Source organism: Halichoerus grypus, chromosome 6 (assembly GCF_964656455.1).
Source record: "Halichoerus grypus chromosome 6, mHalGry1.hap1.1, whole genome shotgun sequence".
Taxonomy (NCBI): Eukaryota; Metazoa; Chordata; class Mammalia; order Carnivora; family Phocidae; genus Halichoerus; species Halichoerus grypus.
In genome coordinates this window covers 128,183,793-128,206,508 of record NC_135717.1, presented here as the reverse complement: position 1 = coordinate 128,206,508, position 22,716 = coordinate 128,183,793, and the positions used below count along the sequence as shown (strand labels likewise).

Below are 22,716 nucleotides of genomic sequence, written 5' to 3'. Positions count from 1 at the left end.
TTAAAACATGCACACGACTTCTGTGGAGGAAGGTTTGGCAGTACCTTTCTATATTTCAAATGCACCTAAGACCTAGCAATTTCATTTCTACTAAATAACTTGACATGTAGATGAATTTCAACTTTAAGGATATTTATAATATATTCACCAAAGAAGTTTGTAAGACAGTAAAGTATGGTCTTCCCTTGTTTTGTTTTGTTTTTATTTTATTATTTTATTTTTTATTTTTTATTTTTTTTTAAAGATTTTATTTATTTGAGAGAGGATGAGAGGAGAGAGAGCACATGAGAGGGGGGAGGGTCAGAGGGAGAAGCAGACTCCCTGCTGAGCAGGGAGCCCGATGCGGGACTCGATCCCGGGACTCCAGGATCATGACCTGAGCCGAAGGCAGTCGCTTAACCAACTGAGCCACCCAGGCGCCCATTGTTTTGTTTTGTTTTTAAACATTTATTTTTTTTTCTGAGAGAGAGAGAGAGCGAGCGAGCATGAGCGGCAGGCAGAAGGAGAGGGAGAAGCAGACTCCCCACCAAGCAGAGCTTGGGATCATGACCTGAGCTGAAGATAGATGCTTAACCGACTGAGCCATCCAGGCACCCTTCCCTTGTTTTCAAACAAGGCAAAAAAAGCTAGAGGTCTGTTAAGAGATACACAGTGGGATTACCAGGAGTCATTTTAACTTTCTTCATATCTTTCCCATTACCTAAAATTTCTTAAGGTATGTAAATAGACGTGTGTTACATTTATAACAATAACATAGAAGCTAATATTTTAAGCTTGACTTGATTTAACTAATCAAATGTAAGTAAAATAGGAATGGTTTTCTCATCTAATGATATAATGGGAAATTACTAATTTTTAAAAGGTTACCAGTCATAATATGGAGACTGCTACCATCTACATTTTAAGTTCTTACTGGAAGCAACTAAGAGAAATTTTTTAATTGTAAAAAACTGTTTATACGAAATGATGTATATGTAATTAAAATAATGAACAATGTTTAACAAAATTTCTACTATATTTAAAACAAACACAGGGGCGCCTGGGTGGCTCAGTCGGTAAGTGTCCAACTCTTGATCTCAGCTCAGGTCTTGATCTCTGGGTCGTGAGCCTTGGCCTGCGCTGGGCTCCATGCTGGGTGTGGAGCCTACTTAATAAAAAAGGAAAAGGAAAGAAAAGGAAAGGAAAGAAAAAATAAATAAAAACAAACACAGATTCAAAATGAAAAAATAACCTAAACCTGTAGCTAATTCGAAGCTTGTTAAAGTCTAGTGAATTTTAGAACCTGGCTATTCCCATTTTCTGGCTAAGAAGTTGAGTTGAGGGTGGGGGAAATTTTGTTAGCTAATAGAATTATGGGTATTTTCTTCTTTTCATTTTTCCTGTATTTTCCAATTCTCTATGGCTCGTCTATATATCTACTGGGCAAAAAGATTAAAACAAGGACTTACCTGTTTCAAAATATGAAGATAATCGTAACAGAATCCAATAATGTTAGAAGAGATGTCATCATCCTCATGAATTAGTAGCTGCAGCATCAGCGCCACTTTTGTTTCAATAGCTTGTAGTGCCTCTTGCGCATTCTTGATATCCCCATTCTTAATTAATTTAGTCCAACTAACTATCAATGACTGTCCCATTCCATTTACCAGCTTAGAAAATCTGGCTAGAAAGTCAACATCTTCTTCCTATTAAGCAATCAAGAGACCTCAATTTAAAACCACCCACATAAAAAACAACAAACAAAAAAACCCACCCACATAAGAGTAAGAAGAACAACTCTAAACTTTAGTATGAATCAAGTGCCAATTATAAACTAACAGACATTTACCCATTCTACCATCTTGACTGAAAAATTCTGGAATTTTAACTCTACTATTATTAACCACTTGTACTCTTTCAAGCAACTCTTTTTAATGGTTATAGACCTATAGATATTGCCAAGTTTATAAAAGCTTAAAAAAAGAGATCTGTGGTTTCAAAACCTTCCTTCTAAACTGCTCAAGTTAGTAAATATGCTGTAATAGTTAATGTCATAATACAGTATGTGTAACAATTTATAACAATTTGAGCCTTAACTATGCTGCAAGAGAGAGAACTGCTGTTACAACTACCTGCCTAAGGTCATACCAGTGTTAAAGAGTCAGAACTCAAACTTCAGATTGTTTTCATCAATTACCCTTATGATGTTCTCCTATAGAAAGAGATGTTACCTTCGTCATTTTAGGTCTTTTACCACAGACTAAATGAGACAATTATTAGCAACGTGAGAAAACGCTACTATTCTTCTGTCAGCAAGGACAATTCTAGAGCTGTATTACTCACAGAACAGCAAAACAAATATTTCTTAGTAATTTTTTTATCACTGTCACAGGTAAAATAAAAATCTTCCAATTCTGTTTCTAAATTACTTCCCACACTCAGAGTCTTCACTCTGTTGGGGCTAAACTCCAACAGCTCAAATGAGTAACAATTCAAAAGTATGGTGAAAATGTAACATTTACAACTAAATCTAGTTTTGATCAAAATGCACTGCCATGTATATAGTACAGTTCCTTGCCACTGAAAGTACAGACCAGTAGTATGAGCATCAACTCGAAGTTCGTTAGAAATGCACAACCGCAGGTACTACCCTAGATCTTCACCTTAAGAATGGGTATAAGCTACTGTCCAGGCCAATGCTACAGATAACATCATGGCTTTCTGGATACAATGTTTCCTTATACTCAAGGAGAGTTTACCATACTAAAAAAAAGAAACAAAAAAACAGAAAAGAGAAAGAAAAAGAAAGCATATTTAAATTAGTACCTCTCCTACTTTGTTCTACTTCATACATAAATTTACTGACCTGGTCAATGCTGAAAAACCCAGCAGACTGTAACACTTGACACAAAGACTCTACTAGTTTCATTTTATCAACAGGATCCATTCCTTTATTTACAATTTCAAATAAACAGTCACATGCTTCTTCCCGCAGAACTTCTATTGACATATGACCTAGCAGCATATTTATAAACCTGGCAATAGGAGGAAAAAATTGTTACAATGTTTTCAAACTCATGAGTTTTATATACTGTATTTTGTAGGTTTCTATCTTTAAAGTATAGGTATACTTACCTATCATTGGCTATAAGGGATAAGTCTATCCAAGAGACATAAGCCCCAACTACTTCAAGGCACTGACATGTCACTTCTGAATTAGTATACTGGTAATTTTGTAAAATTTGGTACCATGATTCCACCAAGTTTGGAATGCACTGCTCCCTCATGGTATCTTTTATTAGAGTATTCCTACGGGCCTCCTAAAAAACAAAACACCTTATGTGCAAAGTAGATTATCACACAAACTAATTTTTGACATCTGGCTAGTTGCACACAGTAATTTCCTCACAATTAAACTTCTAGACTTGTTAACACATTCCCTGCCACTATTTCCTACTTATCAACTCTAAAATCATATCCTGTGATTCTTTTAATTTCCTTTTTCCGTTGTATTCCTCAGAGCAGATTTAATTTCTTACTAAACACAAACTATAAATAAGCATTACTTAGAAATCTAAAGCATATGATAAAAGGTACTTCTCAATATTATGCAAACATGATATTTAAACTACTTAAGAGAATGTAAATTGTTTTTAATTAAAAGAAAATTTTTTTTCATTGACACAAGATGTTACATTAGTTTCAGGTGTACAACACAGTGAATCAATATCTCTATAAATTCTGCAACAATGGCAATAATTTATTTTTTTATTTTTTTGATTTTTAAAAAAGATTTTAAGTAATCTCTATACCCAACATGGGGCTCAAACTCACAACCCTGAGATCAAGAGTCACATGCTCCACTGACTGGGCCAGCTGGGTGCCCCAAGAACGGCAATAAATTTTTTATTTTTTTTTTTGAGAGCGAGAGGAAGAGAGAAAGAAAATCTTAAAAAAAAAGATTTTATTTATTTGAGGGAGAGAAAGAGAGAGTGTATGTAAGCGGAGGGAGGAGCAGAGGGAGAAACAGACTACCCCCTGAGCAGGGAGCCCGACACAGGGCTTGATCCCAGGACTCTGGGATCATGACCTGAGCTAAAGGCAGATGCTTAACTGACCGAGCCACCCAGGCACCCTGAGAGAGACTCTTAAGCAGGCTCCACACCTAGAGCAGAGCCCAACACAGGGCTCGATCTCATGACCCTGAAATCATGACCTGAGCTGAAATCAAGAGTTCAACGCTTAACCAACAAGCCAGCCAGGCACCCCAGGAATGGTAATAATTTAAATGCATGATGATAACCTTTAAAGTAATAAGTATGTCTGACATATAATGACCTTAAATTATTATACACATTTGAATCAAGCAATTTCTTTTTTTATCTTTTCTTTTTTCTTTTTCAAATCAAGCAACTTGTATTGTGTTAAGAATACAGAGAAAGTTACATCGGATAATGAATAGAGAAAGACTAAGGTGATGGGCTTTATGACTGAGAATACAGAAGAAACTAGCAGATTCATAAGCAATGATTCCTGCTCACTCAGGAACTATATAGCAGTAGTAAATACAGACCACATTTCTCCAGAAATTCATAAAACAGAACCACTTTGTGTATTTTATTGGAGAAAGTGCTTTCATAGTTAAAAAAAATCTAAAGTAACACTCTAATTTCAACATACACTTGGGGAAAAAGAAGCCCAGTTCAAGCTCCTTTGTAGAACAAAATTCAAAATGTTGGGTGAATTTAGAGGCGTGTGGCTGGCTCAGTTGGTAGAACATGTGACTCTTGATCTCAGGGTCATGAGTTCAAGCCTCACAATGGGTGTGGAGCCTGCTTAAAAAAAAAAAAAAGGTAAGTTGGGTGAATTTAGAATTCTTTCTTTTTTTAAGATTTTACTTGACAGAGAGAGAGAGGGAGAGAGAGAGAGAGCATGCACAAGCAGGCAGAGCCGCAGGCAGAGGAAGAAGCAGGCTCCCTGCTGAGCAGAAAGCCCGACGCAGGGCTCAATCCCAGGACCCTGGGATCATGACCTGAGTCGAAGGCAGATGCTTAATCGACTGAGCCTCCCAGGTGCCCCTGAACTTAGAATTATTAAGAAAATTTGAGGGTGCCTGGCTGGCTCAGTTGGAAGAGCATGCGACTCTTAATCTTGGGGTTGTAAGTAAGAGCCTCATGCTGGGTATAGAGATTACTAAAAAAAATAAACTTAAAAAAAAGCCAGAAAGAACAGAAAATCTGTCTCCAAAGAAAGACTTCCTATTCTTTTTATTATGTGCCCATCATCTCCTACAAAATCTACATTAAAAACTAACAATTAATGGGAAGTTACTTGCCTCTGATGTATGCACCACATCACGATCCACCAACTCTGAATCAATAGCCATGAGGATTCGGAGGTACAGATCTACTCCCCTTGGATTTAGGTCCACTACTGAGAGAATGTCAAAAAAAAACTTGGGCCACCTAGTGAGATATTCTGTAACAAAAAGCAAGGCGAAGACTTGGGCTGCTTTATTTCGTATAAAGGTCTTCTCTGGTTGGGGATTCAGCATCTGACAAAGAGAAATTGTCCATGAATTAAATGTAAGTTGGAAAGTCTCAAACACACTGTTTTCCTATTTACCATCAATAGGCAAAAACTCACCAAGCCTCAACATGGTCTAGATTAGCTGTGCAACAAATATGCGGGAAAATTACCAAAGTATTTAACTGATTACCCAGATGGGAAACAAACAAATGTGCTATGTTTATTTCTTATTCTCACACTTTTAAAGAAAAGTTTCACGTGCAGAATTCTACTAGTTTTTGGTTCTACTAGTTAAATTGGTTCTACTAGTTAAATTGTTTTTCTTGTTTGCCCTTTAAGGAAAATAAAAATTCTAGCTACATAACCACTTTATATGTTAAGATTAAAATTAACAAAAAAGAACAAAATGTGAATAAAGAACTCTAATAGCTCTCTTGTAAAGGGCTCTTTGTGAAGAGGCTGTCCAGGAGGGTTCACCTTTAGGAGTGAACAAAAATCTGTTTTTGTCAAGTAGTTAAAAACAAACAAACAAACACCACCACCACCAACAACCCCACCTTAAAACCAAGGTTTCAACAATGTGTCATGGAAAGCATGAAAGTTTCAGTTATTGATATAATTTTAAATTATTGGTAGGGCGCCTTGGTGGCTCAGACGGTTAAGCGTCTGCCTTCGGCTCAGGTCATGACCCCAGCGTCCTGGGATCGAGCCCCGCATCGGGCTCCCTGCTCAGCTGGAAGCCTGCTTCTCCCTCTCCTACTCCCCCTGCTTGTGTTCCCTCTCTCTCTGTCTCTATGTCAAATAAATTAAAAAAAAAAAAATCTTTAAAAAAAAATTATTGGTAAGTTTTCATATACCCAAGATTTTTGAAATCAGCACTTTCTAAAAAAGCTACGGGATCAAAGGGAGGATAAGTGATCAACATTTTTGAGGTAAAGTTCTAAACTCTTGCAAAACTAAAAATTTAATTATCTGGTAATTTAAGGTACTGAGTGAAATTACTATTTTACCTGAGCTTGAAGCCAAGATATGAGCGTCTCCCTAATTAGTTGTTGTTGAACAGTAGTTAGTTCTGAGTATCTGTTCAAAATAGAGAAGAAAAATAATAACAGCTATATTTGGTGTCTGTGGTTTAAAAAGTAACAGCCTCATATTTTTGAAAGGGAAAATTTGTGTATCACTCAATTACTTAAAATTTCCTAAAATAAATCAATAATGCTTCTCATCATGGCTTTAAAGAAAAGGTAGGGGTGGGCCTGGCAGGTAGTGTCATTGATCTTAGTTTGATTTGTGGTCCAGTTCATGGTAAAACAAAATGACAGCTGTGGAATTTCTCAAATGGAAATGCGTCTACATTTTGAGGTCTGTGGCTTACAGAATAAATCAACAGGCAAACGAAGGGTCCTCTGAGCAGTGATTCACCGCTTCTGCTCATGTAAGGCAGGGGCTCTAAATCTGAGTGGCCATGCTGCCACTAACCTCTAACAGAGTTGGCATGTACAAACAGGTCTGGTGTTGCTAGATCTTCAAATTTTTCCAGAGAAGCTAGAAATGAATTTTTTCTGTGAAATGTCTGGATTTTTTTATGTAACCAATTAACTCAGTATTTTTACAACACTTTGGGATAAATCAAAAACACATCTATAAACTGGATGTGTCTCATACACTCTCAATTTACAGCTTGTATTATGATTTTCCCAAAGAGAGAAAAACTAATTTAAAAATGACCTCTCCCCATAAATTTCAGAGTCAAAACAGTGAGAAAAGCCTTACTTGTATTTAACTTGATGTTCTAGTACTTGAAAGCAGAAAAACTTTATGTGATCATCACTGAAAAAGAAAAGAAAATCAGATAAGCAGAATGTAATTTAGAGAAAACAAATCAAAAGTAAAGTACTAGGTGAATCACAGTTGAAAAGTTTCTCAAACAAGACCTCTGGTTTACTTTATATTTATCGATCTCATTTATTATACTGTTTAGAACTTAAATATTACTCCACGCTCAATAGGTCCATTAAATCTGACAAGCAAAAAAATGAAAAAAAATTGAGATGCACCTTAAGTATACTGCTTGGCAAACAGAAGGAATTTCCCTAAATTCTAGATATTAGGATTACTGAAACCACTCCTACACTTTATAACAGAAAGGTTAGGTGTAAAATGACAAATGGTCACACAGCCAGAGACTGAGTCAAATCAGTGATGGTAAATGAAATCATACCTAAAATCCAATCCTACACAGTTTCATTGCAGCCAAATCCAAAATGAGCAGGGTCACTCAGACTAGTAGTTCAGCCTCAAAATTTATACAGAAAACCAAGTTATAAATACACTGCCCTTATAAGAAGGGAGCAAAAATCATATCTAACAATTATCTACTCTCAAGGTCTCTACAGGGGTGATGCAGAGTTGCAGTGAGCCAGCTACAATCTCTGACAAAATCTCTTTAGTAAACAACAATCTGTTCATCGAAGACAGTTGGCTTGGGCAAGGCTTAGTCATGGAAGAAATTTTTCATATATAAAGCTAACTGGTCAATATAAGACGAGACAATATCTAAACTTAGAATACATGAATTAACTAAATAAAATAATTTCGCACATAAGAAGATGAAATTTAATCTTTAAAAGTTTTAAGTTAGGTTTAATTAGCACCTCTTCCAAGAACTTAGGGTTCCTATTCTTTTTTTTTTTTAAAGATTTTATATATTTGACAGAGAGAGAGACACAGTGAGAGAGGGAACACAAGCAGGGGGAGTGGGAGAGGGAGAAGCAGGCTTCCTGCCGAGCAGGGAGCCCGATGTGGGACTCGATCCCAGGACCCTGGGATCATGACCTGAGCCTAAGGCAGACGCTTAACAACTGAGCCACCCAGGCGCCCTAGGGTTCCTATTCTTAACATAGATGACATTGAAGCCTTAATGAACTATACAAGACTTATATTTTCCACTCAAAAATAAACTGTAGGAATCCTTTAATTAAAAGCCAGATCTAAAAAAAAAAAAAAAAAGCCAGATCTTATATACTCCCAGGCATATATGTTCTCAAAATTAACTCTCACTAAGGTGGAGCACTTGATTCTGACTGTAAAAGGTGGCAAGTATGATAGCCACAGCACGCTGAGGATGCCAGCTAGAAGCCATCACTAATACCCATGAGCGTCTATTCCCACCAGCGAGTTGTTTATTATTAGTCAGCTGTGTTTCCCCTAAGCCTTACTATGTCAGTTGTAGGTCTTTTTTAAATAACTTCATTAACTACTATATAAACTAATGAAATGAGGGGCGCCTGGGTGGCTCAGTCCATTAAACAGCTGCCTTCGGCTCAGGTCACGATATCAGGGTCCTGGGATTGAGCCCCACATCAGACTCCCTGCTCAGCGGGGAGCCTGCTTCTCCTTCTCCCTACTGCTCCCCCTACCTGTGCTCTCTCTCCCTGTCAAATAAAGAAAACCTTTAAAAATAATAAACTAATGAAATGAATGTTAGAGTGCCTATTTTTGTAAAAATTAAGTTGAATGCTTTAGAAAGACTTCATAGAAAGTCATATTATAAAAAAGAAAAACCTCAGAACACTAATTCAAAGGGATACATGCACCCTTATGTTTATAGCAGCATTATTTATAATAGCCAAGATACAGAAGCAGCCCAAGTGTCCATCAACTGATAAATGGCTAAAGATGTGGTATATATATACAATGGAATATTATTCAGCCATAAAAAGTGAAATCCTGACATCCGCAATGACATGGATGGAGCTAGAGTGTATAATGCTAAGTGAAGTAAGTCAGTCAGAAAAAGACACCCTATGATTTCACTCGTATGTGGAATTTAAGAAACAAAACAAATGAGCAAAGGGAAAAAAATGAGAGAGTGGGAGACAAATCAAGAAACAGACTCTTAACCGCAGAGTACAAACTGATGGTTACCAGAGGGGAGGTGGGTGGGGGGATGGGTTAAGTACATGATGGGGATTAGGAGTGCACTTGTTGTGATGAGCACAGGATGATGGTTGAATCACTGTATTATACACCTGGAACTAATGTAACACTGGATGTTAACTAACTGGAATTAAAATAAAAAAAATTTTTAGGGGCGCCTGGGTGGCTCAGTCGTTAAGCGTTTGCCTTCGGCTCAGGTCATGGTCCCAGGGTCCTGGGATCGAGTCCCGCATCGGACTCCCTGCTCAGCGGGGAAGCCTGCTTCTCCCTCTCCCACTCCCCTTGCTTGTGTTCCTGCTCTCGCTCTCTCTCTCCCTGTGTCAAATAAATAAATAAAATTTTTAAAAAATAAATAAATTTTTTAAAAAGGGAAAAACCTTATGCATATTTGACGTGAGCTAGATAACCAGAAGACTTGGAGAGGTGGAAGAAAATAACTATAAAAGTCTAGGAATTTGCACTAATTGTTCCTCAATCCACAGAGACCCAAAGTGGAAATTGTAGAGGATGGATCATGGGTGTGATCAATTTAAGAATGATGAAGTGAATGCTCGTGGAATATACATAAAGGAAAGACCTTGGTCCAATATAAAAAAAACTGGCAACTGAATGCTTATATACTTTAAATTAAAATAAAAACATAAAATATATACAATTCATGATTACTGACTTTCCCAACTTTTTAGAAAACCAACTATCACTTCCCATCAGAAGAAGTTTTTATTGTACTGTATTCCCGCTGGGATCTGCTGTCAGGTACACAGCCTAAGGTAAAGTCTAGTTTTACTGAAAAGTTAATCCTGGAATGGCCAAATTACTAGTTTACTATTTTTCTCATTTCTACACTGAATGTTTTTCCAAAACACAAGCCATAAATGTTCTTATGAAAACATTTTCCAAATACAGGTCCCACAGAAATTTAAATTCCTCTAAGTCATGCAAATTTTGTTTTATAATTACCTGTATGTCCTCTGGGCTAGAGCTTCTGCACACACTTGCCAGGCATCTGGGGAAATCTTTAACTGCTCAAAATACGCCAGGGCCTGTAAGATTGCAAAGCCGTAAATGCATTTAGAATAGTCAATCTCAGTGCCCAACTGGTATTAAAATATTCTAGGAGTAGCAAACCAATAACAAATCAGTCAACCTGAAGAAAAATAGCTAAAACACTGAATTCTGGCTTCTGAGTAAGTGCAACTTATCGTTCCTAGAAAAAAGGTTAAGTAAAAAACAAATTCCATCAGTTAGATACTCAAATCTATTTCCTTACACCAAAGGAGACAACACAAAAATGTCCTGCAGACCTCAATGGGTAATTATGAGTATTATGAGAAAAAATACACAAGTACTTTGTCAAGTGCTATGCTACTGAGGCATATGCAATAATAAAATAGTATATAAAGGGCATTTTTCCTATTTAATAACAAAATACTATTAAAGAGGTGATTATAAAATTAGAGTCCATGGGGCGCCTAGCTAGCTCAGTTGGTGGAGGGTGCGACTCTTGATCTCAGGTTCGAGATCAAGAGGGTGTACAGGATTACTTAAAAATTTTAAAAATCTTAAAAAACAAAAAACAGGGGTGCTTGGATGGCTCAGTTAAGCGTCCAACTCCTGATTTCAGCTTAAGTCTTGATCTCAGGGTTGTGTTCAAGTCCCATGTTGGGCTCTCTACTGGACGTGGAGCCTACTTTAAAAAATTAATTAATTGGGGCCCCTGGGTGGCTCAGTTGTTAGGTGTCTGCCTTCAGCGCGGGTCATGGTCCCGGGGTCCTGGGATCAAGCCCCGTCAGGCTCCCTGCTCTGCAGGAAGCCTGCTTCTCCCTCTCCCACTTCCCCTGCTTGTTTTCCCTCTCTTGCTGTGTCTGTCAAATAAACTTAAAAAATAATAATAATTAATTAAAAATAAAAATAATAAAACTAAAAATAAAATCTTTAAAAAAAAACAAACCCAAACCAAAATTAGAGTCCAACTGCATGATATGAATTTTGGAAAAGTATGAATAATTGAAAACCTTTAGGAAATGTTTCTCATTTCATGAATTCAGGGCATTGTTATAAAAGTAAGTATACTCTAGGGGCGCCTGGGTGGCTCAGTTGGTTAAGCGTCTGCCTTCAGCTCAGGTCATGATCCTGGGGTCCTGGGATCGAGCCCCGAATTAGGCTCCCTGCTCCACGGGGGGCCTGCTTCTCCCTCTCCCTCTGCCTGCCGCTCCCCCTGCTGTGCTATCAAATAAATAAATCAAATCTTAAAAAAAAAAAAAAAGAGTAAGTATACTCTAGAATGGATGCAGCACCAAGTCCATGTGCTCTTTACCAGATTGTTGGGAAAATGGGAATGATTTCTGCCACTCTTTTCCATTAGCATGTTGCAACTGGCTTCAATGACAGATGCAGATGTCACATATGACAATGGACAAATAGTAATCCTAATAACCTGTGAGAAGTATTTCAGTCAAGAAAATTACACACAAACAGTGCTAGATAATTTTAAAGCAATTGATGTACTGATCAAACTTTAAAATGAAGTAGAAGGAACATTAAGCATTAGAGGAACCTAATTTTTTTAAGGGGGGGGTGGGAAAGGGCAGAGGGCAGAAGAAGGAATCCCAAGCAGGCTCCACTCCCAGCACAGAGCCCAATGGAGGGCTCTATCTCACAACCCTGAGATCATGACCTGAGCTGAAATTGAGAGTTAGACACTTAACCGACTGAGCCACCCAAGCGCCCTAGAGTAACCTAATTTTAATTAGTAAATATTTTTTTAAACTGTGGTTTGTGCCCCACTGGTGATGAAATCAATTTTAATATTTTTTAATATATATACATATTTTTTACAATTTTATTTATTTATGTGAAAGTGAGAGAGACAAAGCACAAGAAGGGGGAGGGTCAGAGGTAGAAGTCGACTCCCTGCCCCAGCAGGAAGCCCGACACGGGACTCGATTCCGGGACTCCAGGATCACAACCTGAGCCAAAGGCAGATGCTGAACTGACTGAGCCACACAGGCACCCCTGAAATCAATTTTATAGGTCTTGATCAGCAATCAAAAAATGACAGAATATCAGAGTGCACTGCACATAATAAAAATAACTATTATTTTGTGTAAATTGTTTTAGTTGTGTATACATATACTATATATATAAAAAATAGACTTATATATGTCTGCCTATACACACAAAGTCAAGATGTAAAATTTTTTCCTTTAAAGCAAAAAAGCAAAAAAGCTCTATTACAGTTGTATGAATGAGGGAATGGGTTTTCATATGTGGTCTCACTGGCTGCTCCCACTGATAAAGAACCAAGTAAATGAAGATAAGTAGATGAAGATCACCAAATACTATGTTAAATATAAATAATGGTTATCTTTGGAAATTAAGAACAGAAGAACACAGGCGACAACCCAGTTGTTGTCTAACAATATTCCATGAAACCTGGGGTTTCTTTTAGGAACATTTAGTGTCCCATTTAAGGGCAAGGTGGAAGTCAATCATGTATGCTGCATTACCACCTAATATTTCACTTACCAAAAAAAGAAGGGGGGGATTCAGCTGCTAGAATTATCACTGACATACCGTTTTCTTTAAATAATAGCAAGTTTTAAGCCAAAGACATTGATTCCATTAAAAAAGTGAAAATAACCTGAGAGTTTTCAGGTTTTAAAGTCTTTGCATTCTGAATGCATGCATTTTTAGCATTTTCATTTTTTTAAAGGATTTATTTATTTGAGAGAGAGAGAGCGTGGGTGGAGGAGCAGAGGGAGAGAATAGAGATAATCTCAAGTAGACTCTCAGCTGAGCATGCAGCCCCAATGCGGGGCTCGATCCCTCAACCTGTAATCATGACCTGAGCCGAAACCAAGAGTCGGAAGTTCAACCGACTGAGCTACCCAGATGCCCCATTTACTAGCATTTTTAAGTGAAATTTTGTGGCAATTATGAACAAGTCAAAGCTTTTATCACCTTTTCCTCTATTTCATACCTTTTCTCTAACGCTCTATTGCCTCTAAGTGGCAATAGAGTCACTTTAGCTACTGTCCCTGTAAAAAAAATGAACTATAGCCAGACAACTGAGAATTGGAGTTGGCAGACAGTTATGATCAAAATGATTTAGTGTTCCACTACTCTTGATTTCCAACATCAGAACTATCAGAATTCACTTTCCTTAAGATTCCTTTTTATCCTAATTAATTCTGTTACTCAGGTTGGCTTAATGGGATATCAAATTAAGCCTGAATTTGGATGCTTGACATAAACCTGTAACTGATAGAACTCGTTTTTATTGATAAAAAGCATAATTTTATATTAAGACCACTAACAATGCATTGGATTTACTTTTCTGAAAAAGATCATTGCACATTTAAAAAATCTGTTGGATAGTGGTATTTAATAAAAAACAAATGATTTCCATAAAGGATCATTAAAGAAACAACAGAAAAGGCTATTTAATAATTAAACAAATAGTAAAAGGTTATAGCCATGCAATACCAAGGTAAAAATCTATGATACTTCAGGGGCACCTGGGTGGCTCAGTCGTTAAGCGTCTGCCTTCGGCTCAGGTCATGATCCCAGGGTCCTGGGATCGAGCCCCGCATCGGGCTCCCTGCTCCGAGGGAAGCCTGCTTCTCCATCTCCCACTCCCCCTGCTTATGTTCCCTCTCTCTCTGTGTCTCCCTCTGTCAAATAAGTAAATAAAATCTTTAAAAAAAAAAAAAAAAAATCTATGATACTTCAACTATGTGACTAAGGCTTTGAAGGTAGGTAGCTTAAACTCCTACATAAAGAAATTTGTCTACACCCAGAAAACATGGATTTTAAATGTCTTTTGATGTCCTAACTAGTTTGTTAGGTATCTTGTAACTAGCCAGATTATTTAAATCTCAATTCTTGTTATTTACCTTTATGTGGATGGTTGGTTACTTATGTAACAGCAGAGGCATGGAACCATGTGAGAAACTACTTGAGATTTTTTTTTACTTAAAAAAAATTTTTAAGTAAAATTTGGGCACCTGGGTGGCTCAGTCGGTTAGGTTAAGCATCTACCTTCGCTCAGGTCATGATCCCAGGGTTCTGGGATCGAGTCCTGCATCAGGCTCCCTGCTCAGCAGGGAGTCTGCTTCCCCACCCCCGGCTCATATGCACTCACTCCCGTGCAATCTCTCTCTCGCAAAAATAAATAAAATCTTAAAAAAAAAATTCTCCTTAAAAGGACAACAAAAACTGCAATAATATTTAGTGAGACTGTTACCCTCATTTAGCTCATTTATAAAAAATATCCTTTGCTATGAGAAGTAGAAAGAGAAAATGGTTCTCCTTCCACTTACCCTGTATTTCAAAACACCCACATCTTTAAAAAAACTTAATTATAGGCTTATTCTTTAAATTCTTCTTTTATCGTTCAGCTATAGCCATGATTACAGGTATAGCCTACATTGTGTTTAATTGTTTATATTTGCTCAAATATCCCAGCACCTCATAATGGATTCCTTGTTATCTAATCATTTTATGTAACCTAAGACATGGCATATCATAACCTCTAATTTACATGTCTGCCTGGACTAAGTAACAAGGATGCTAAATATCACTAACATGAAGGTTAAACAACTTGTCCAGACCAAGCCAGGAAATATAAAGATAAAATATGCATGTCTGCCACTATGGAAAGTTCCTCGAGCAATCCTTTGCACTGCAACTTCTAAATAATTAGAAATAATGACTGATGTGACATAAAGAGCTGCCTTGAATCACATGAGATTTTAATACCTTTGCTGAGCCAACTAAAAAGAACATCAATCACAATGCTCACCATTTCTGTATTCAGAATATATTCAAGTACCTCAAATTTGTCTCTCTTCATTTCTACTCAAATGAAACCTTTACCATCAAATGTATTTTGTTTTTAAATTCAAGTCCTCTAATGCAAATCTGTGGTAACAATCTTTAAAAAATGATTAAGTTAACTTACCCTTTGTCTGAAGTCTGAATCAGCATTTGGATTTAGCCCTAAAAGAGCCTGTTCATCCATCCCTGCTGCTATTCTTGGAGTTTTCTGATTACAATAGGCGTGCCCTCTGATCCCACAGAAGAATCCACAAACATCTGCACACACACAAAAAAAGATCAAAGAAAACAATACTTGATACAAAACTGATGCTTATTCAGAATATCGTAACAAGTGGATGACATTATGCAAATAAGTGTAAATGTTGAAAGAACTTCTTTTGAAACTACCCAAAATTACAACTAAAGGAACTTAAGTCTCAGAAGAATAGGCCTACTAAATACCCCACAAATGTGTAATTTCTAAAAATCTAACATATGCAATTAATGTTCTCAAATTTTCTTATTCTTCAAGATCATCAAGTATACAAAGTAATTCTTTTCTACTTTAAATAGAAGCATCTCATTTATGCAGTGTAATCATCCCCAGTACTTAAAAATGCAACTCTGCAACTATATTAAAATATGACAAATCTAGATTATCTTATTATACTAATTTGCCTACTTCCATTTACCAATATCACAGACCTTTAGGAAAAAAAACAACTTAGAATGGCTGATTAAATAGTAACCTTGGAGTTCAATATCCTTACTGGAGTGTCTATCAAGTACTTCAAGGTAAGTCAAATGAAAGAGGAAGGAGTAGAAGAGTGAAAAACCAGTCATTTAACTTTTAAACAACAGACTCTCTGGACAATTTTAGAAATGTATTTCAAAAACATTTTTTAATAGTAGCTATAAAAATTGATAAACCAGAACTTAATACTGACTACTCTTATTTAAGAACATTTTTTTTAGTCTTTGGAAAGCAATGCACTTTTTCACAGTACAGGGTCTAACATTCTCAAATAAGAACATGATTAAGCCCCAAAAGGCAACCTGGTTTTTGATAGAATGTGTAACTGAGAGAACAAGGAACAAATTCTAAATGATGTGAAAATCACATTTATTCTCTCAATACCTATGAGGTAGGGAGACCATGCCTACTATTTCCATCAAAAGGCTATAGGGTTTTTTTTCGGGGGGGGGGGGTTAATTATCATAAACCAAAGAGAAGATCAGAGCCTAAAGAAGCCAAGAAACTAAAGGCAGGGGGTGGGGGCGCACAGCCTTTTTGAAACAGTGAGGCCAGTATCTGACCCAGGCTAGAGGACCCCAACTACAACATGCTTTTCTGTCTTCCCCTGGGCCTGCCTGAAACAAGTTAAGTCAGGTTATGTGCTGAGAGCCCTTCAGAAAAGCTCAGCCCTTTCTCTTATGATTACTATCAAACGTTCAGACTACAGCAAGGCAGGATCCACTGCCCTCAGGGTTAAGATGCAAACTCTTGAATGACTCCTCACTATTCTGCACCCCAACCCTGCAAGGCCGGCGGTATTCTGCCTTTCATCTTTGCACTCACTGCTCTTTTCTTGTTACTTGGTTAACCCTTGCCTGTCCTTCAAAATTCAGCCTAGAGGTCACCTCTTTCAAGAACACTTCTTTGACCCCTATTGTCCAATTCTACCAAACTGGATTAAATGCCCCACATGAGTGCTAACGTGTCACTGCCTGCTTACCAGTGTTCTCGCATTATAATCTTAAACGGAAAGGACCGTCTTAAATATTCCTCATTATGTCTCTAGGACATAGCAGAACATAGGCTTTGGGTTTGGAAATACCTGGGTTTGTACTCCAATCTAGTCATTTTCAAACTGGGGCCATATGGACAACTAGGAAATGTGAGAGAGAGCCCTCTCTATGAAGTGGGAAAGAGAGGGTCTACCTCATAAAGTTGCAAAGACTTCAGTGAGATAAGGTATGTAAAGGATGCCTGGCACATAGTGGGCCCTCAACAGATTATTTATAATTCAGAGCTAGTCACATGGGAAATGAGAACTACTTGGAGCAGTCTTGATTTATCATCTCATACTAATAAACGGACATTTGAACAGATGAAAACACAAAAAAAGGCAGTGGTTTTCCTCCCCTATCCCTGCCAAAAATGACAAGAAAATTTAATGATTCCCTGGAAAAATGCAACACAAAAAAGAAAATTTGAGTTTCTGTGAATCCCAGATTAATCAGTCCTATGAGGGGGCGCCTGGGTGGCTCAATCGGTTAAGCGGCTGCCTTCAGCTCAGGTCATGATCCCATGGATGGTCCTGGGATGGAGCCCTGCATCAGGCTCCCTGCTCAGCAAGGAGCCTGCTTCTCCCTCTGCCTGCTGCTCCCCCTGCTTGTGCTCTGTCAAATAAATAAATAAAATCTTTAAAAAAAGTCCTATAGGGGGGCGCCTGGGTGGCTCAGATGGTTAAGCGTCTGCCTTCGGCTCAGGTCATGATCCCAGGGTCCTGGGATCGAGTCCTGCATCGGGCTTCCTGCTCCTTGGGAGCCTGCTTCTCCCTCTGTTTCTGTCTCTCATGAATAAATAAATAAAATCTTTAAAAAAAAAAAAAAAAGTCCTATAGGGGCACCTGGGTGGCTCAGTCGGTTAACCGGCTGCCTTAGGCTCAGGTCATGATCCCAAGCCAAGGTCCTAGGATCTATCTATCCCTGCTCCCTTCTCAGCAGGGAGCCTGCTTCTCCCTCTCCCACTCCCCCTGCTTGTGCTCTCTCTGTCAAATAAATAAATCTTAAAAAAAAAAAAAAAGTCCTAAAGAGATTCTTTGAATTTAGGGAAAACTGCTTAAGCTTGGTCAAGTCACTTTAATTCTATCAAGCAAAACAGCACTGGTCTTTAAAAACCTGGCCAATAAATAACCTAAGGAAACATAAACTTGCTACAGTTGTCAGTACAGAAAAAAATCCCCCATAGAGAAGGAACCTGTATAATAATCAATATGCAGTGGAACACAACTATGAAACGGTGAATTAGCTACATGTGTGCAAACAACTGAAAAGTTACCACCTGTGCAGAAAAGGTAACAGTTCCTCAGTTAAAGGTTGTGCATGAACACAATGTTCTAACGTGGCATAGACGTGCAGGCTTAAACATTTGTTACAATGCGATAAACACTTCAATTATGCGTCTAGTAAATGTTTTGGGAAAAGGCAAGCAACATACTTAAAATATTAAGCCCGAACTTTTCTTTGGTAGCCATTAAATAGATCAAACAATCTGGGGAAATTCCTCCACACCTACTAAAGACTGTTCAAAGACCAAGACTGAATCTTTCCAGTCTTTTAACACCACGCTGACAAGTCGCTTTAATAAAACGTAACTTCCCCCAGTAACAACTAATTAGTACTTTCAAAAAGTACTCGTTTCTTTTGGTTACTGGGAAACATCACGCTTGTCTACTCCTGCAGAACTGTGAAGAAGGGACGAGAAGAAATGGCGTGTCTGTGCTGGCAATTACTACACAGAAATAACACTTTTCTCCTTTTTGTCCTGGGGCGGGGTGGGGGGCGGGGAGCAAAGCAAGTCTGAGGTCTCCGCAGTTGAAACTAGTGGGACACGCTGCTATTACAAATGAGCCTGGTCACTTCCACGACATTAGGGGCCACAGACGATGCCAACCCTCCTTGGCCGCCCTTGCCCCTTCCTCACCCCCTCGCCGTCCCTCCCCTAAAGGAAGCCTCGTGGCAATTCGGGTGATGAAACACCCAGCAACGGGCGGCCACGCACTCGGGACGCGCTCCGCGGCGACGGCCGCAGCTCGTACCCACCCCCACCCAGTCCGCCCAGCATCGGGGCGCCACCGCCATGGAGGGCCCCCGGCCCGCACCCCTCCCCAACGGGGGGGGGCTTCCCGGGCCAGTCCTCCCCGCTAACTTCCCCGCAGCCTCGCACGGACCCACGGGGTCCGAGTCCCGCCGCCCCCGAGCTCCGAGTCACCTTCCCTATCAGTCCATCCCGCCTCCCCGCCTGCACTCCCGAGGGCTGGTCAGCGGAGCGGAGCGGCGCCGCACGCAGGGAGCGGAGAGAGCGGCCCTCGTCCTTGTCGCCGTCGTCCTCCGCCACGGCCGCAGCGCTAACGCCGGAGACCGAGCTGGCCGGGGCCGCGCGCCGCTCCGCGTCCCCTGGCGCCTTCTCTTGCGTGGCGCCCGGCCGGCAAGCTAGCAAGCAGGCGGGCGGGGTCGGCGCCCCAGGAAGGGAAAGAGCGCGAGGGGCCGGCTAACGCCGCCGCCTCCGTCGCCGCTGAGTCAGCGCGAAGCGCGCTCCCCGCGTCGGCGCCGCGCGGGCCAGCACCAGCAGCCTCATGGAGAGTGCGGACGGCAGCCCGCGGGCCCGGGCCGGGAGCCTACAACTCCCGACATGCAACGGGCAGGGGGGCGCTTCCGGACGCTCGCCGAGGCCTGTGGTGCATGCCGGGATGGGGCGTCCGGCGCGAGTCCCTCCCACGCCGCTGAGTCTCGCGTGGATCCTAGCCGCCGGTCGGGTGTGCTTAGAATGTTCCATAAAGGCTTCATTAGGTAGTTGGTAGGTTAGAGTATCGAACTCCTGAGATCCAGATGACGTAGTCCAAACCACGTGTGATTTAATTGCACTTCTATGGTCCCACGTGTTTAGGGTCCGGGAGGGTGACTATCCTCTCAGGAGCGCTGAAAATTCTTAAACTTCACTTTAAACGTACTAATATATTATCATTCATGAAAAGGAGAGCATTCTCAGGGAGTTCTTGTAGGTTACTTCTCTGGTACTGTTACTTTGTTTATTCAGAGGCAGTATTGGCTCAAGTTGTCTATATTTGAATTCCCGCCCCAACCCACCCTCTTTCCCCTCCCACACTTGACCTCAGTTTCGGGCACTTTACATAATCTAGCTGTATTTCAGTTTACTCATTTGTAAAATGGGAACAACAACAGTACTGACCTCAAAGGGTTCTTGTGAGGACTGGGATAATATATGTTTGCACACAATAAGTGCTCAATTAGGTTTCATTGTTGCTTATTCACTACTGAATACAGACTTGGTTGCAGTCACTCAAACTATAGTGAGGAACAAACAAAACTTGGGAGGGGAAATTCGGAAAAAAAGTAGAATAAAAGTACTGTAACAATTTAGCAGCTACATTTGTTTAGTGACCCACCATGTGCAAGACACTACACTATGTATTTCATATATACAATATTTTCCATCACTTTTGCATCACGTCTGTAATTTTAAAATGTCAGGCAAGGATTCCTGTCCTATTTCAGTGTATCTCTGGAGTCTAGCACATAGGACAGTGCCAGCCTGTAGTTAAAACTCAGTAAGTAGATAATTGCGTGCATTGATTCTTACATTACCTATGTCCCTCAACTATGGACTATCAAGACCCAATATTAATCCTAGTCTGAGTGGCTCCAAAATCTTTAATATATTCAGTCTATGTATGTTCCATTTACCTAGTATCTACAGCTTATCTATAGTTTATCTAGCGACATTGGCCCTTTATGGTAATTAAAATACCTAGGATTATAAAAATCTTTCAATTTTGAAAACTTACATTATTTGGAAACAAAGAAGCACTAGGTGGAATCCAACTGAAGAGGACCAGAAAGGGTGATTAAATTTGACCACTTTATAGTCTGGCTTTCTCATCGCAGACTAACATAAAATAATATGAAAATGTTAATAGGGACGCCTGGGTGGCTCAGTTGGTTAAGTGTCTGCCTTCGGCTCAGATCATGATCCCAGGGTCCTGGAATGGAGTCCGTGCTTCTCCCGCTCCATCTGCCTGCTGCTCCCCCTGCTTGTGCTCTCTCTCTCTCTCTGTCAAATAAATAAAATCTTTTTTAAAAAGTTGATAAATAACATTGTCATTATTTTAATTTAAAGCATGTATACTTGCACATAGCAATGTTTTTACGTATTAATTGCCAACATTTTGGAGCATTTATTATATGCCAGAAACAGCTTTAAGTGTTCCTAAATTAATCCTCACAACAACTCTATGAGGTAGGTATTATCATTAACCCTATTTTATAGATAAGGAAACTGAAAGTAGCAGAGCTGAGATTCAAACCAGCTGAGATTGCAGATGATTTTTTTTTCATACTTGTACATTTTTGGATTTTAAAAAATCCTCCACAATGTGATGTAATGAGCACTGGGTATTATATAAGACTGGTGAATCACTGAACTCTACCTCTGAAACTAATAATACACTATATGTTAATTGAATTTAAATTTTTTAAAAAGTAAAAAATAAAAAAATAAAAAGGCAAAAAAAAAAAAAATCCTCCACAGTGACCATGTAGTATTTTCATAAGCAGAAAAACATTAAAAAAAAAAACTGACTCTAATAAAAGGAAAAAAGAAATAGTTTCATTCACTCTTTGAGCATTTATTGAATGCTATGTCCCTTATGAGCATTTTCCAGATTTCTTCAACCAGGTTTGTTTAATCATTTCTTTGATGTTGCTTTTTTTAAACCTCTTTTATGTCATGAATATATCCTAATATGTTTTTGTTTTGTATTAAATTTGTGTGGTTGTCTTACCTATGACTCAATTCTTGAAGACTGAAAATAAATCTTATCTTGATTCTGTTTATGGATAGTGATTTCTCAGTAAATATTTGTGAGATGCATTGAATTGAATCAAAAATAATACAGTTGTGAGCTGCTAACCCCTGAGTTCTGTGTCAACTTCTCTTCTTCATATGCTTCATCTCAATGCTTGTTAAGCCCAGTGCCATTGTCACCAAAAGCTCATTCATTCAAGATGGGTTTCCTGGCAGAGAAAGAAGTTGGAAAATAGGTCAGGTAAGCTGTCTTTACTGGTCCTAGTCCAATCATTGTTTTTTCTTAGAGGAAGTGGGTGTGAGGCAGGAAGCCTGAGGCAGACTAGAGGACTGAAGCATTATTTAGTAAAGGGAAAAAAAAATTTTTTTTAAAAATATTTTATTTATTTATTTGACAGAGAGAGACACAGCGAGAGAGGGAACACAAGCAGGGGGAGTGGGAGAGGGAGAAGCAGGCTTCCCGCGGAGCAGGGAGCCCGATGCGGGGCTCAATCCCAGGCCCCTGGGATCATGACCCGAGCCGAAGGCAGACGCCCAACGACTGAGCCACCCAGGCGCCCCAAAGGAAAAAATTTTTATTTTTAGTCCAAAACACTGTACAGTCCTTTAGGCTTCATTATAATGACATCTCTCCTCCATGTCAGTTGATTGCTAACTGTTAATAGTCTTTTAAATGGTCAGTATCCACTGATATTGAATAGAAACACCAAGAGATTCCTAAATCAGACACCTTTAAAAATTCAGGTTCTATTTACCTACTACAGATTGCAAGTTTCTTTCTATGTGCATTGTCTGTCTTTAGTTTCAAATTGGGAGATGGGAACACTTGGGATCCT

At 39.1% G+C, this 22,716-nt stretch overlaps 1 protein-coding gene across 2 annotated transcripts in view; it reads right to left on the bottom strand.

The window, feature by feature from the left end:
- The window catches only part of XPOT (exportin for tRNA), a 44,691-nt gene extending 25,020 nt beyond the window's left edge, over positions 1-19,671 (bottom strand). The window contains exons 1-9 of one of the 2 annotated variants that reach the window (XM_036074927.2): positions 19,268-19,671; positions 15,413-15,546; positions 10,408-10,490; positions 7,282-7,338; positions 6,519-6,588; positions 5,315-5,533; positions 3,115-3,299; positions 2,846-3,014; positions 1,449-1,685 (exon numbers count right to left, since the gene is read on the bottom strand). In XM_036074927.2, the coding sequence (XP_035930820.1) occupies positions 1,449-1,685; positions 2,846-3,014; positions 3,115-3,299; positions 5,315-5,533; positions 6,519-6,588; positions 7,282-7,338; positions 10,408-10,490; positions 15,413-15,472 (1,080 nt within the window). In that variant the 5' untranslated portion in view covers positions 15,473-15,546; positions 19,268-19,671. Of the gene's footprint in view, positions 1-1,448; positions 1,686-2,845; positions 3,015-3,114; positions 3,300-5,314; positions 5,534-6,518; positions 6,589-7,281; positions 7,339-10,407; positions 10,491-15,412; positions 15,547-19,267 lie in introns of those variants that run through there. The other variant, XM_036074952.2, reaches the window with a different exon arrangement.
- Positions 19,672-22,716: the final 3,045 nt, after the last annotated feature.